General features: G+C 44.6%; 1 protein-coding gene across 1 annotated transcript in view; it reads left to right on the top strand.

Annotated features, from left to right (window-relative positions):
* Window positions 1–15,925, top strand: part of APH1A (aph-1A gamma-secretase subunit) — a 74,183-nt gene that overhangs the window by 26,473 nt on the left and 31,785 nt on the right. The window contains exon 2 of the mRNA XM_085639764.1: window positions 5,326–5,496. Within this exon, the coding sequence (XP_085495890.1) occupies window positions 5,326–5,496 (171 nt within the window). The remainder of the gene's footprint in view (window positions 1–5,325; window positions 5,497–15,925) is intronic.

Here is a 15,925-nt window from a genome sequence, read left to right as displayed (position 1 = left end):
GTTATCTTTGAATGTTTTTTTTTTTCCTCCTTTATCATTATTTTGCGTTCCAAGATAGGTCACTCATTGCTCTAAAACACGTTTGTCATCTTTGGAAGATTAAAGAACGGTAAAGTAAGCAAAAGTATTCAGAACATGCTGTCTGTATGTACACATGCACAATTGGCCCCTTTTGAATGCTTTTTCCCTATGCTTTCATTATTTTACTGTTCCAAGATGGTAAACGTGTTAAACAATTCGTTGGCTTACCTGGAAAAGCAAACTAATAAAGTATACCAAACAAAAACCATCAATGCGAGAGCCAAAAGCTCTAAGGCCGGATGTTAAAGCCAGACTTTTTGTCTTTGCCAGTGCTTATTGCTTTAGTTTCGTTATATACAGTTCTCAGTGGCTGTAGAGGAGCATTTTAACTTTCACTTTTCCGGAATTCTTCATCAACAGACTAATATCCAGTACTTGTTGCTAATGCATGCAATACTCCATTTCCGTGTGATTGTTGTAAAAAATGTACTCCTTTTAATTGAAGTAACAAAGGTTATAATATTGTCTGAGAAGGTTAAAAATACAGATTCTCTACTTTTCTAACCACCAAAAATAGTTTGCCTGCTGATTCTAAGGTTAGTGGGCTTTCACCTAGTTAAAACTATTTACTTCAGACCAGTCAATAAAGTTGACATTGTGAGAATCTAGACTTGGTGACTTGTGTTTATTTAAAAAGTTTTCCCTTTACTTTATTGGGCAGATGCAGCTATGTTCCCACTCAACTCCAAGTGCAAATCGTGTTTAAAATTTACGGCTTCACTTATTTCAAATTATTGTGGGAACATCATATTTGCAGATGTTGATAGAATTATTTGTGTATTTAAACTCTCCTTTATTGCATGTAGATACTATGGGGTCTATTAGGATGGCGGACGGATGGCGGTAGCAACCGCTGGACCGGCGGCAGACATCCATCCGCGATCGCAACCCGGAAAACCGCCGTCCCATTAGCATGGCGGTGACTACCGCGGCAGTGAGATTTTCTTTGCCGGTAGCAGTCCGCACGCCTGCCTAGCGGACGGAACTGGACCGCCACAATGGTGCCGGTGCAGGGCCAGGCTCCGCCGGCATGATTATGATGCTGGCGGTAGCCAGCCTTTCCGCGGCTGTGGGACCGCCATGGAAAGGCATGCGGAGAATGTCTCCGGGGGCCCATTGCGGGCCCCTAATGTGTTGGGGGGGGGGGGTCACTATGGGTACCCCCTACATGCCCCTGTACCAGGTGGCAGGCATGTGCAGTGCCTGCCATGCAGAGCAGGGACATGCAGGACATGCTTCTTTGGACATCGCGGCAGTGCTTCTGGCAGCAGCAATCACCCAAATGTTAATTGCCGCGATGCGACCGCCATGGTCGGATCTCGACTGCGGAGCATACTAATTGGACCGGCGGTTTTCCCGCGGTCCTGGCGGGTGGTGTTTTCCCGCTACCATGGTGGTCGGAGTGATTTACCGTCCGCCATCCTAATAGGCCCCTAAACACTGTAACGTGATGAACATAAAGTTGGGCTCGCTCTGCTAGAGTGTATAAAAGGAGGGGCCTCAAGCAGTGATGCTTTCTAGCACCTTTCCTAAACCGCGTGATCTCCCATCCTCCAAAATTTGTTGGAAAAACCAATTCCGTATCTACAATATGCTGATCACATATATAGAATAAAACGCCGGTTGGCCTTCAGAGACTTATTTCTTGCCTTGAATTCTTGTGTTCAAACAGCTAAGTTGAAATAAATTTGATACTACCAAAGTGGTAGTTATCAGTCGGGGAAAAAAGAAGTGGTGTGCGGAACATAAACAGTAAATGTACAAGTATCTGGGCATTCGATTTGATGAGCGAGCTATTGCCATCATCACTTCTGTTCTTTAAGGTCAAAAGCCTATTCCCTGGTTTTTGCTTTTATTAACCAAGCAAAGAAAACCATCCCCCCTTCATTAGAACCTCTTTTGCGAGTACTTAAAAGCAACTAATTTATATGCCTAATTTTACAAGCAACCTTATCTAGGAGCAAGATTCCCATTGCAGTTCAAGCTTATGAAATGGCGATTTGGTCTCCTGAGAAGAGAGATGCGGCCACCATTTTAAATCATCGGAATAGTCCCCGGGGCTCAAACGAAATGACAAAAAGTAGCATAAGGGCTCAGGTTGAATATGACCTGACCTCATGGCTGGAATATAGGGGTGTATAATATGTTGAGAAGCAGGTTTTTTTCCACACACGAAGTTTACAAATTCTATGCGACCGTCTGTGTGACCACTCGGAGACCCACGCACCCTCTCACTGGCCCACTAGGAGACCCACGCACCTGCTCACAGATTTACTCAGAGACCTATTCAGACTCTACAGCATCCACTCATAAACCCACTTAGACACTCCCACCCATTCACAGACCCACTGAGACAGTTATGCACACACTTAAGCTCTCACACACTCACTCTCAAAAGTTACGGGTTACAGTTAGGAAATGAAATTAAAAAAACCTTAGACATTCACTTAAAAAAAAAACAAAGGTTACAGGATGGTATATTTGGGAAATCGAATTTTAAAAAACCTTAGAACTACGCTGGAAAAAAAAACAAAGGTTACAAGGACTTTATAGATAGTCTGAGATTTCACTTGTACAAAACCAGTGAAATTCAGCTGTTATGATTACCTGAGCTAACTGCAACTTATGCCCCCACAATGAACTGCCTATGACCTCACATATTACATCACTCATGTCCTGGTCAATGACCTCACTGATGACATCATTTACAGAACTACTCACACACCCATAAAACCTCTCATACACCCACTCACAAACCTATACCAGTTATTGCACAACCAATCACTCATTCATACATCCACTCACACATCCACTAACTCACCCATACAACCACTCATGCACCCACTCACTAATGCATCTACTCACACACCCACTTATTTACCCATACAGCCACTCACACACACTCCCCATACAGCCACTGATGCACAAATACAACTACTCACACAACCACAGAACCACTTACATACCCATTCACACATCCATACAACCACTCACCTACCCTTACAACAACTCAGACATTCACTCTCCAATACAGCCACTCATACCCACTCACCTATACACCCACTCAGCTACTCACTCATCCATACAGCCACTCGCACAACCACTTCCTCACCCTTACAACCACTCACACACCCACTCTCACACCCATACAGCCACTCTCACACCCATACAGCCACTCTCACACCCATACAGCCACACATCCAGTCACACACAATGGTACAGACAGCCGCAATGCCACTCAGATGAGTATGTTAGAAATAGTATGACTAATTACAAGTATGGAAAGAATAGTAATTAAGCTTAGTTTGTATCTTTAAGACTCAGAAACGTTTACAAAACACTTACGGAATGATGACATCTCAAATGACATCGCTGATGATATGAGTGATGTAATATATGAGGTCATAAGCAGTGCATTGCGGGGGTGTAAGTTATAGTTAGCTCAGGTAACTATAACTGCCAGAACTTCACTGATCTTGTATGAGTGAAATCTGAGCCTAACTATACGCCCCTGTAACCTTTTGATTTTTTTTTTTTTCTTCCAATGGTAAAAAAGACTTAAATTCATAGAAGCTCCACCACACGTTCATGGGTGGTGACAAGTATTCTTCATACTGCCTGCTGTTTTTTTTTTTGGGGGGGGGGGGGGTCAAGGCTGTTACTAAATGGCAAATAAGCATTTTTCCTTGCTATGTAAAAGAGGCTAAAGGTAAGGGAGGGTCCGATCCTCGAGTTCAAGCTGGAGTGGTGGATGCTGCTACTTAAGCTCCTTTTCCTGGGCTGATGTACCACTTACTACTGCCCAGCCAACAGGAAACAAGCGTTTTCTTCTGACTTCTACTCAGGGTTGCTCTCTCCTGACACCTCTAGTGATGCATGGGGGTTTTCAACTTGAACATTTTGTCCCTTTAAGGAATATGAGTTGCTTCCTCTGAATGAGGCACTGAGGTTGGGTTTGTGTGATTCAGAAGCAGTACCACTGAGAATATTAACAACATTTGCAAAATGCATCTGTGCTGCCAAGGCACTGTGTTAATGCCTCATCTTGGACTGTAACTAGAGGAGTTGGAGACAAGTGACTCAGAAATGCCCTCTCTTCTCCTATCTGTTGATCACAGCAAGACTGGATGAAGCCAAATTACCATTGATACATATGCTTGTTTCTGTACTGGATCATGATTACACAGAGGCCAGAGGTTTGAACTCTTGAGTGTAGCTGCAATCGGCAAGAGAAGATGTGACGAAAGGGCTACTTCCTCTTTTCCAGAGTAAGTGAACACAAGACGCAGCAGTGCCTGTAAAAATTTAGTAATCCTAGCCCACACCACTGTGGTGGAAGGGAGGCAGAGGTGACTCGGAGTTTTGGTGTCTTGCAAAACAGTACACAAAATTCATTAGTTTAACACCGCAGAAAATGGGATGTTACTGTAGGCAAATGTTGTTTTTATCTAAGCTCTGGGGTGTGGGGAAGTTTTCTTAAAGTGAATTGAGGAATTTCTTTACTCTTTTTATGCTTGTGTCTCACCAATGTGGTCTGCCCGCTTCCTTCGTCTGTTCCATTGTCGTTTGTGTGTGTGTGTGTGTGTGCGCGTGTGTGTGTGTGTGCGCGTGTGTGAATATATATTTATATATCTATCGGTACATCACTATATGATACTAAAGCCTTATAACCTGCCATATCGGGCTATACCGGCCATTAAAGGACCGCTCCAGCGCGGCAAGGGCCTTTAACAAGGGAGTGGGACTTTAATGCTGGTATAGCCCAGCTAGGGAGTGCTAAGGCTATTGAAACATTCCACCACTAGAGGGCAGAATGTTCTAACAAAACCAAAGGCCTCACGAGCCCAAGGAGGTTTAAATCCACTCTGGCTCCATGAGGCCTTTGTTCACAGCAACAGATGTGAATGACATCATCGGAATGTTGGAGCGCCGGGCTGCTACTGGCCATTAAAAGCCCGGGGCACTCTGTTGTTTTCATTGGAGCTCCTAACATTCCGATGTTCTAATGTCCTAAAGGTCCTACCTGGATACGCTTGGCTGTCTTCAAATGCCCATTGGAATAGAAAGCCTATTTGAATTATAAAACATGCAGGTGTGCGTTGGGTCTAGAATGGTTAGATACTTTAAGAGCTGGTTAACTATGGATAATGGGTAGCTCAGAAGGCCCTTATCTTTGTAACTGATGAAAGAGACGTATCTGAATAGTAGGTGTTTAATACATATCTCTTTTTTTCTTTCTGAAAGGTCTTTTTTTTGGCTCGTGTCAGTGCTGCTGTCTTCCCTGATCTGGTTTGTGTGTGTCCAGATTAGCAACCGAGAAAACGCCAACCTCCAGTATGGTTTGCTGATCTTCGGGGCAGCCCTGTCAGTCGTTTTGCAGGAGATATTTCGATACGGTTATTACAGACTGCTGAAGTAAGAAAAACAACTGCTAAACAAAACTTATTGGGCGAAAGTTATATTTAGTTCATAGGTCCTGCTACATTTGGTGGATGCAAAAACCCACAGTCTGCAAGATGCATACATGTAAATGCCCAGATTTTTCTTATACCGTCTACTTTTGTTTTTTGGCTCCAATCATTCTGAATTTGGGCAAACCGAGGTAAGGCATGCGGAGGTCGCAATTTGTTCAGGATCGCTCAATGTAGTCCACTAAAACCAGCAAGGACTACAACTTGAGTGTTCTGGTTGCGTAGTCGACACCACAATCGCTTTCTAATTTTCTGATGAAGAGCTAGTTCCAGCAGGTGATTTTTGGATGTCCATGCCAAGAATTTAAGTGCAAATATACTCCCATTGCAATCGCTATCACCAAATGTTTGTTTCACAGTCGCTATACAGACGATTGGAAGAATTTCACTGCTCAAATGGTTTTATTGCCCATATGTTTGCGTATTTTGCTGCCTTCTTTAAGATCCTCCCACGTGCCCATTTCAGTACTTGTGGTTTTTGAAAGTAACATGATATTAATGCATTTGTTTGTCTGTTGCATCATGTGTCTGATAGCCATGTTTTCTAGCGAGTGTGATCTCTGTCGTGGTGCTGATATCTAATATCACATTAATTTTTGCCCTTTAAGATCCCGGATGGACATACAATGCCTTCATTCATCTTGTTCTAAGAACAGGTGTACATTACTGTCACTGCATAGTTTAGGTATATTTCAAGAGCCGTAAAGAATGGATTTGAAGTGTAGTGTAGGTGTCGTTTGTGTACACACTGGAATAGAAATGCTAGCTCTTTCTTATGATTTTGATTGTTGTTCGGTTCAACATGTGCTGTACTAGCACTTCGTTCCACATATTTGACACCTTTATATCAAGTTTTTACTTTTGGCCAAAGAACTGCTGTTGGATCCGTTTCACTCTGGTCGTAACGTCCTTCCCTTCAATGGCGTTTCAGCCTTAGCTCAATGTAGGAAGATTCAATCGATATTGGTGATAGATTTTAGCACACTTATGGGTCCATTTCCAGTTCATATGCATTATCTCATTAGATTCCTTTCTGTTTTCACTTTATTGTGCTCTGGGAAACCTCTGTTTTCTCAAGCTGGGTAATCCCTACCCTTTGTATTGCAGTGCAAAGTCCAAGAGCAAGGTCTTTTGTTGATATTTCCCAAAATGTACCAGTGAGAGTATTGTGTGAAAACTAGTGATGCCTGGTCAGGTTTCCATACGTTGTAACGTTGACCGACCAATGGCACGTTGTCATTGTTTTTTTAGTTTGTTGAGACTGTAGAATGTCCATTTTAACCTGCACTCACTCACCCACCCTAGAATCTCCATTTCAATAGACTGATTCCCAATGCCTTAGCCTACCATGTTCTCAGGCGGTTACACCTTTTGTTTCTAAGCTCACTAAATTAAATAACCCTTGGTGGTTTACATGTAAAGCAATTTAAGGGGTAATTGTCTGCTTGAAAGTTAAGCAATTTTGCAAACGAGGAAAAAGTCTGCATATTTCAAGGGTAATTACTGTATAGTTTCCATGTTAAGTAACTTTATTTCCTAATGTCCCGGTTCTGGTTCAGAAAGGGAAAGAGCTCATAGGTGTGTTTTGCGTGGGTGCAGCCACCTTTGCCAATAGAGCAGACACTCGTTTAAAGAGCGGCTGTGATTTGGAAATTGTTACTACTTTTGTGTTTAAAGTTTTAAACCTCACAGTATTTTAGTATGTGCAGGCTGTGTACGAAATGTTACATTACTTAGCTTTCATGTCTGAAAGATTTCAGTTCTATTAACGTCACTGTTGTAAAGATTATTCGTTAAACATTCTTTGTTGGGTATTAGCAGCCTTAAATTGAACATATATAAAGTTAAAACCGTTCAAAAGAAAAGCTTTACATCCCATAATTTCCTAGGCATAAAACTACAAATCACAAGTCCACCGGAACCAATAGCTGCTCCTGACCACTATAGGTCAAATGTACTAACCACTGGTCACAAAATAATGGTCGCAAATTGCAAACAGTATTTTTACAACCAGTGTGGGATTTTGCGAACTGAGCTATGCACTAATAGGTTGGTTCGTAAAGTACTGAACTGTAGTGGATCAAAATTCGACCTCATGAATTCTAATAAACTAATAAGTTAGGTAGCAAGTTGCGACCCACTAAGATTCGCTGCCATCACAGGGATGGTGGCCTGCTGGTGTCAGCAGTGCACTACGCCTGTGATTGCTTTTAAGTTAAGTAATCTTTTTTTTTTTCTTTTTTTTTTAACATGCAGCCCGTTTTCCTTAATTGAAAACGCAAGGAGTGCATGTGAGAAAGTGCCATCTTTCTTGCATGTTATGCCCCCACTTTTTGCTAAATTGCTGAATGAACTTCGATTGAGTGTACCCTGGGTTCCTGCCAATCAGGTGCCCAGGGCCTATGTTCCTTCCTTAAACCACACAAACTCCAAATTGGCAAACCCTAGCCACATGTCAGCCCCTAGTAAATGGTACCCTAGGTACCCAGGGCCTTGTGGCCAGGGAAGGCCTCTAAGGGCTGCAGCACTCATTGTGCCACCCTCAGAGGCCCTGTACCCTTACACACACACTGCCCTTGCAGGCTGAGTGTCTGGGTGCAGGACAAAACAAAGAGTCGACATGGCACACATCACTGTGTACCATGCCCATCACCTACACTGCCAAGGCATATGTCAGCCACCCCTCTAGCTGGGTGCATTACGCCTATGGTGTGGGCACAGGAGCAGGAGCCCTGTGCCCCTACAGTACCCGGGTCCATTCCTGAGCACTGTAAGTGCAGTGCTGTCATTTAAGAGTACATGGTGCTGAGAGCTTGTCAAACACGAGCTCCACAGCACCATATTGGCACCACTGAAGCCTGGGAAGTTTGGTATCAAACTTCTCAGCACATTGAACCCACACTGATGCCAGTGTAGGATTTAATGTACTAAGCACCCCAGAGGGCATCTTAGAGATGCCCCCTTACAGCTAACTTACAATCCACGTCTGCTCTGAGGCTGCCCAGGCTGCCACACAGCAGACACGTTGCTGGACCCCTGGGTGGGAGAGCCCCTGCTCTCCCGGGCCTGCAACAATGCACATCCTGGGTGAGGTGAGAAATCTCCTCCCCCAGGATGAGCAAAGGGAAGCTTCAAAGGCAGGCCGCCATTTGGAGTTTCCCCAGGCCACTGCAACACCCCACTCTGGCGGGAAGCTTAGCCGGAAACCCCATACAAGGACAGGGGATGTGCCAGCCTGCCCACCCCACCCCTCAGGTGGGGGAGGCGAGGTGAAGCACATCTCCGGGCTCTCGCCATCTTGAAGATGGGAGGCCCTACCCTATCAGGATTAGGCTACTGCCCCCCTCCCACAGGAGAGAGGCAGGATAGGGGGTGTACCCACCCCAGGACAAGGACCCATTGGTCCCTGGCCTTCACCTACCTGTAACGCCCCTAAATCTAGTATTTAGGGGCACCCTGAACCTTCCTTCCTTAGATTCCAGATAGAAAACTACAAGAAGAGCAAGAAGAACAAAGACCTGCCCTGCAGCTGCTAAAAAGAGAAGAAGACACCAACTGCTTTGGCCCCAGCCCTACCGGCCTGTCGACTCTCGAACCTGCACCAGCGCGGCATCCCTCGTGGCCAGCAACCTCACCAACCCCGGAGGACCTGGCTACCTTTTAGCTCTAAGCCCCTGGGACTCCCACGAGTAGAGGCTCTACTCAAGAAACCTATTTGCTATCCCTGGCACCAGCCCGGGACCGCGGACCCAACACACTCTGCACCAGCCAAGCCTGGCCAGTGCCGGAGTGGACAAAGACCCAGAGGACGACCCCACGGCGACTGTGACCCAGAGTCCGGCACCCAAGGACCCCCCTCGACATCCCGGAAGAAGCCTGCAGCCTCAGAACCAAGTGCCACCCCAGCCGCGATCAACCAGAGGGTAAGATTCCCGACGTCAAAAGGCACCCCTGCACCCGGCGCCCTGCGACCCCCTGTGCCCAATCCCGGGGTACCCACCTAACCTACAACTACCCAACTTACCTCTCGAAGTGGTGGTGGCACCTGAAACATCCTCGTCCCCGAGCCTGCAGCCTTTTTCCAAACCGGAACATTCCCATTGATTTCCATTGAGCGCCCTAAGGCTCAAAAGCACCCTGCACCCAGCCGCCCGAGTGGCCCTGGCAGTGCCCTCTCTACACTAACCTACTTCCCCACTTGCCCTGAGTAAGTGACGAGGAGCCCAGCTCCCACAGCCGCGTGGCTTGCCAGACAGCAGCCACCAACCAAGGCCCCCCTATCCCTCATAGGATAACATTGGGCCCAACTCTCTCTGCACCCGGCCGTCCTGAAACCGCTGAGGGTGAACCAACTGTACCTACCTGACACTGGGGGACCCCTGAGTCCATGCCCGGAATTTCAACACTGCCAGTCGAGTACTTACCCTTAAACCGTTAACTTCATTTTCCTCATAGGGTAACATTGACTGGCTTTTTCTTCAAAAATCTTCTAAGTGTGAACTTTTCAAAACTGCAAAAATTCACCAAAAATCAGCCAAGTGACAAAAACGAATTTACTCACCTGCTCCTAGGCGAGCTCCCAGTGCTGGATCTTGGTGCCCAGCCCTGACTCTGAAAAGTGTTCACAACTATACTTACCTCTAACTCATTTTTCTCCCATAGGAAACCATTGTCTGCTTTTCTGTGAAATTTCTTCTAAGTGTCTATTTTTGCAAATTTGAAATATTCTTTTAAAATCGTACCAATTCTGCAAACGAAATTACTTACCTGCTTTTGATAAGGACCCCAGTCCTGGGTCTAGGCACCCAGTCCTGGATTACTAAAGTAACGATAAAGTACTCTACCTGCAATGTGAATTTCTTGCCATAGAGATCCATTGAATGTTTTCCTTGAAATATTTTCTAAGTGCTAACTTTTGAAATAGCTAAATATTATTTAAAAATCATTACAGTTATTAAGTCGACTTTCATCACTTGATTCTGAATACTGACCCAAGGCTGGTTCTAGGAGCCAGACCTGGAATTCCAAAAGTAATCTGAAAAGTAATTTATTACAAATAACCTGAATTAACATTGAGCTCAATGCATTGTTATGTTTAGGAAATAGGATTGTTTATTGCAACCAACTGTGACTGTTTACACAAATGTATTGCTTAAGACAAAAGTATTTATATTCAACCTCTCATTCTGAGAAAGTATATTTTTACCCCCTTTGTGGTTCTAAAAATAAAACAAGCATATATTTTATATATATAAACCATTGGCCTAGAGTACAGTTATTGAGTGTGTGAAACCATTTGCTGACTGAGTGTGTACAATAAATGCTTTACACTGTCCTCTGGTACTGCCTTACTGCTCGACCAAGCTACCACTTTTGAGAGTAAGGTCATACCTAACTTTGACCTCTATCAGCCTCTGGGGGACTGTGGACTCTGTACACCCTGTACCTATTAGGGGACAGTATATACAGAGCCACTTTCTCACAGTGCACAAAAAAAATTAACTCCCAAACGTATTTTTAGTGTATTCAGTGGCCATTAGTCCACTGCCTACTCTTGAAAAAGTTTGTCAACATTTAGAAAGGGGAAGGTGTTCCTTTAGGGACCCACCTCCCCGTTTCCGAACAGGTTACCATTATTTTTCAGTAGTCTGTAAAGTAGTAATGTCTTGAAACCAGATTTCGGTTGCAAAGTCCCATTCGGAATCGTTACTTGGAACGGACGCCCTAAAGAAGCTCCTTCCAAATAACGATTTGGTATGTAGGCACAAACCCAAATGGCGATTCGGTAATGTGTAACCGAATTGCAATTTGCCTTGGTTACATACAAAACGTCAATTTTGCAGTCACAAATGGTCCGATTTTGCAAATTGTACCCTTTGCAGCGGCAAAAAGGCATTTGCACATCTGGCCCTAAATCTTTTTTCTTCACTGAAATGCCCACCTCTGTATTTGCACTAAGTAGCCAAAGAGAAAAAACATTACTTTTAGCTATATTCTTGCTTTTGTTAAGCATATAAAAGAACAAATTCTCAGCTCATCAGGAGTTTAAATACAACTGGAATACAAAACATAGCATAATTACCATAAGCAGGAAATTATATCCTACAACAAAGGAAAAACCTTTATTAAAAAAACAGTGGATAATTAAAACCGCAATAGTGAAGGGGGGGTGTCTATCCATGACTGTATGGCTTTAATATGATGAAACCTTTCTTATGTGAAGGCTAGAACATTTTACATTCTATTGAGACTGAAAGCAAGGGTAGGCTTATTCTGAGCTGTTCACCATGGTGCTTTACTAGAATTTAGTTTGAAATGAAACCCTTTAAAAGTGCATTTAGCTGACCTATTTGTCTACTTTATAAGTTCTTTTCAATCAGTGTTAAGTATATTGAAATTGTGAATGAATTCCAGAGCTATTTGGCTCACAGACGCTGTTGGCTCTGTGATAACTCTGGTCCTGGATTGCAAAAAGAACCGAAGTGATGCTTGTGTGTCTTGGTGTACTTTCTGCGCTACCTTTGAGGGCCTTGATGAAGGAAATTGCTAGCATTGCACCATCGCCCTGGTCTGGCCGTTGCGCGAAGAACTTGCCGAGCACCTTCACTGACACGTGCTTTGTCCAGGGCCATGAAGGTATTAACAAACTTTTCACAACCTTTTCACAAATGGGTTTCCAAACAAAAGACAGCCCTCCGCTGGTCCCGCGTCACATGAGGCTAGGTTGTCAATCATGTTTTTGGGTGACATTAGGTGTGGCTGTCACTCTTTCTTCACACAACCCAAAGGACACATTACCCGTAGGCAGTTCCAGAGCTCTTTATCAGTTGATTTTTGTAGCCCTACAGAATATATATACTGCTGCTTTAGTGTACAGGAGTGTTTAGTTCAATATTGTAGGATGAAGAGAATTGAACCTGCCCTGCAATACCAGTTTTAGAGTGAGACCTGCAGGTCTGCTGAGATCCCCTGGCTGTCAGAATCAAGCTTTCTATACATCTTATTTCCTGTGGCAGCAGTCAATAATGTAAATTACTGATCATGCGGCTGAGCTACCAGAGTCATTACACGCAACCTATCCAGCCTCAGCAGGAGAAACCTCCTTTTCTTCAGGTGAGACTGTTTTATGTTGTAGCCCATTGCGCCGTCTAATTCTTGATTGTGCTTTTCTATATGCTTCTAAGTTCTGGCCAGACAGGCATTTCTTGAACACATCCACATCTGTAGTGCTATCAGACATGTATTTGTCTTGAGTGAGAGGAGACCATCCTGCCATTAAGGTTTTGTAAAGGGCTTCATAGTTTTCAAGCCCATTCCCTGCCGGATTATCAGGGTTTGATTTCGGCTATGTAATATCTTCAAACTGTTCCTGCACCTTCCCAGTGTAGCCGAGATCGCCTGCACCGACAGCTTTGTAACATTAAACAAGAATGTAGCTGGTTAGCTGCTCCTCATTTAGTGCTCTTGCATAAGATTAGTTTTATCTCTGGCTGTCATAACCGGAATTAGAACATTGAAATGTTGAGAGCTCCATTAAAGACAATGGAGTAGCTCTCAGCTTATAATGGCTGGTAGAAGCCCGGAGCTCCAACATTCCAAAGTTTGTCCTAATTTTTTTTTCCTTTTTAATTTAGAACATTCTACCCTTGGTGGGTGGAATGTTCAAATAGCCCCATTTTTTTTGGAATATCTTTATTATTACATTTTTATCTGGTATGGTACAGCTATTGTCAAGCATCAATAAGCATTGCCTTCATTATAACATCTCCTATTCTATGGCACTGTGCAGAGAAATCAGCGTATTTCCTTTACATAATCCTGGTGTCGTTTGTGCCTACAGTATATGAATGCTCAAGCAGTTGTTATTCGTCTTGGGCGCTTAGGGCCCGCACATTCTGTCATCTCCAATCGGGAGCCAGGAGAAAAATGTTTGGTATACCTGTTCTCAACAGCAATCCACAGTGCGATAGAGGCAAGAAAAATAAAGAAAAATAAAAAGATAGCAATACTTATAGGAGAATGTTATTTGTTTTGGATCTTAACTCTACCTTAGAACATGTCTTGAATAAACAGATCCATATATATATATATATATATATATATATATATATATATATATATATATATATAATGTCGCATCTGTTCATTAGATATCTTTTTTTATAACATTTCAAACAAATCCTTAACAACCAATAATAAACCAAAGCAAACAAGAGATGTCAACATGCTGAGGGAATATGTACCCAATACCCGGTGTGTCTTTTTAGGTGTTGCCATGTCCAGACTAGTGTGCCGTTATTGAGCGTGGGCTGCCACTTCTATTGCCTATGCGGGTGTGTGGTCGCTAGGGTTACGTCTGCTTCCGTGTAGCATTTTTAAGGAATACGAGGGTTTGTCTGATCCAACCACTGTGGTTGCGATAGCATACAGTTGCAGCACATCCTCCACTTTCAGGTGACACATCAGGTGCTAGGCCCCACCTGCTCTGCGGGAGGTGTCTGCGGTGGGGCATCGGAGCGCAATGGGATATTTCCTCAACCCTGCCATTTCTTCCCTGTGTAGGGTGGTGCCCTCTGCCTCTGCCCATACTTCTAGGGACCTCTTCCAATGTAATACCTCTGGCGGATCCTTGTGCTTCCATCTTTTAGTTATAAGTCGTTTCGCTGTTATAAGGCCTAAGTCTCAATCTGAAGCTCGCTTTATTTGCCTTATTTCTGTTATGGAACCCCAGGATACAGACCTCCCAATTGGCATGTACCTCCATGTTGGTGCAGGTAGTAAGCGTTTACGATATCGCACGCCAGTAAGTGTGAAGCATAGGGCAAGACCACAGCATATGTAGCAGGTTAGCACCTAGGAGGCGGCATCTTGGGCATTCAGACGTGTTGATATTAAAATATTTGTTAATCTTATCTGGTGAAAGATACGCCCTATGTATGTTTGTATGAGTTTGAATCTTGAATTACGCAGTACATGTGTGGCACTGGCTAAAACTCGTTCCCTTTCTTTATCAGTCCAGGGACAGCCTCTGTCCTCAGTCCAATGTGTGCGAAGCCTCTGTAGCGGCTTCAATACATGACTGAGCAGGGCTTGCACCAGCCAGTGTATTACATGCGACCCCTCCCCCATTACATGCAGGTATTGCAATAATTGATGTGTCGGTGGCTCATTTGTTATGTCCCCCCATGCTAGAGTAAACGCCCGCGTAATAGTTGCATATATGAGAAATTGGCCCATTGGTAAACTAGTATCTGCTGTTAGTGTCGCAAAAATGTTCAAATAGCCCCATAGACATTCTGCCTCAGGCTATACTGGTTGTTAAACACCCTCCTCCTTGTTATAGGTCTGTTAGACCTGCCAGTCCTCTGGCTGTCCCCTCCTCATTTTTTCTTCCTTTACCCTCTCATTTTTCGGTCCACTAGTTTTTTTGGTGTTGACTTAGAGGCTCTGGGCACCCCATTATCACTAATTGATGGTGTGGCGCAAGGTGCTTCCCTAAAATGGAGATAGTGAGAGAGCTCTTCCACAAAATGGTGGCCTAAAACTATCACCTCAGAACCTGGGCCATAGGCTGGCATGAGGAGTTCCAGAACCTTCTGGACAGTCAGGACCCAGGCTATATATAGAGGTGAGTTGCGTCGGCCATTTTAGGTGGGGTAGAAGGTGTGAAGTGAGGTTGTCAGGAGCAAGGCACCTGAGTGGGGAGGTAGGTGCGCTGGAGGGGGGGGAGAACTGACTGTTCTTAGGGCCTGCTTTTTCTCCCCCCACAGTTGATACTACCCCCTACCTCGTGACCTAGCCTTGCCTTCAACCTCTAACTCTGGGATCACATTAACCGTCTGTGTTTCCCGCCTAGTCAGGACCCCTGAAGAGAACGGAGTTATAGAGTGACCTTCACCGACCTTATCCACCATTTCCCTGACTTTGCTTAGCTGAGGCGACCCTGTGAGAGTAGGGTGCGCTGGGTGTCAAACCATTCACCACCCCTCAAACTGTAGGCCTGGCCTTAATTTCTACACCCCCCATTGAGGAGATCCTGAAAGAACTCACCACTGTGGCCTGGGGGCCAGAAAGATTGTCCCTGCTATTGCTGGGGCCCGCGGAGAAGCCCGGGGCCCTGTCGCTGACGTCACAGCTGAGTTTGCGTGGCCCCCAGGGCTGAGGAGGCCGCTAGAGTTCAGGGAGGGCCTTGTTAGGCCGAGCAGACTAATCGAGGATGGAGGATTTCTCGGCTGCTTACCTGGATGACATCGCCGTCTTCAGCAGCAGCTGGGAGGACCATTTGTGTCCCCTTCAGGCTGTCCTTCAGGCCCTGCAGCAGGCGGGTCTGACGATTAAGGCTAGCAAATGCAAGATCGGGCAGGGGTCGGTAG

This window comes from Triturus cristatus, chromosome 12, assembly GCF_964204655.1.
Source record: "Triturus cristatus chromosome 12, aTriCri1.1, whole genome shotgun sequence".
NCBI classification, from domain to species: Eukaryota; Metazoa; Chordata; class Amphibia; order Caudata; family Salamandridae; genus Triturus; species Triturus cristatus.
Note: the sequence above shows the minus strand (reverse complement) of the source record. Positions and strands in the feature narration are given on the sequence as shown.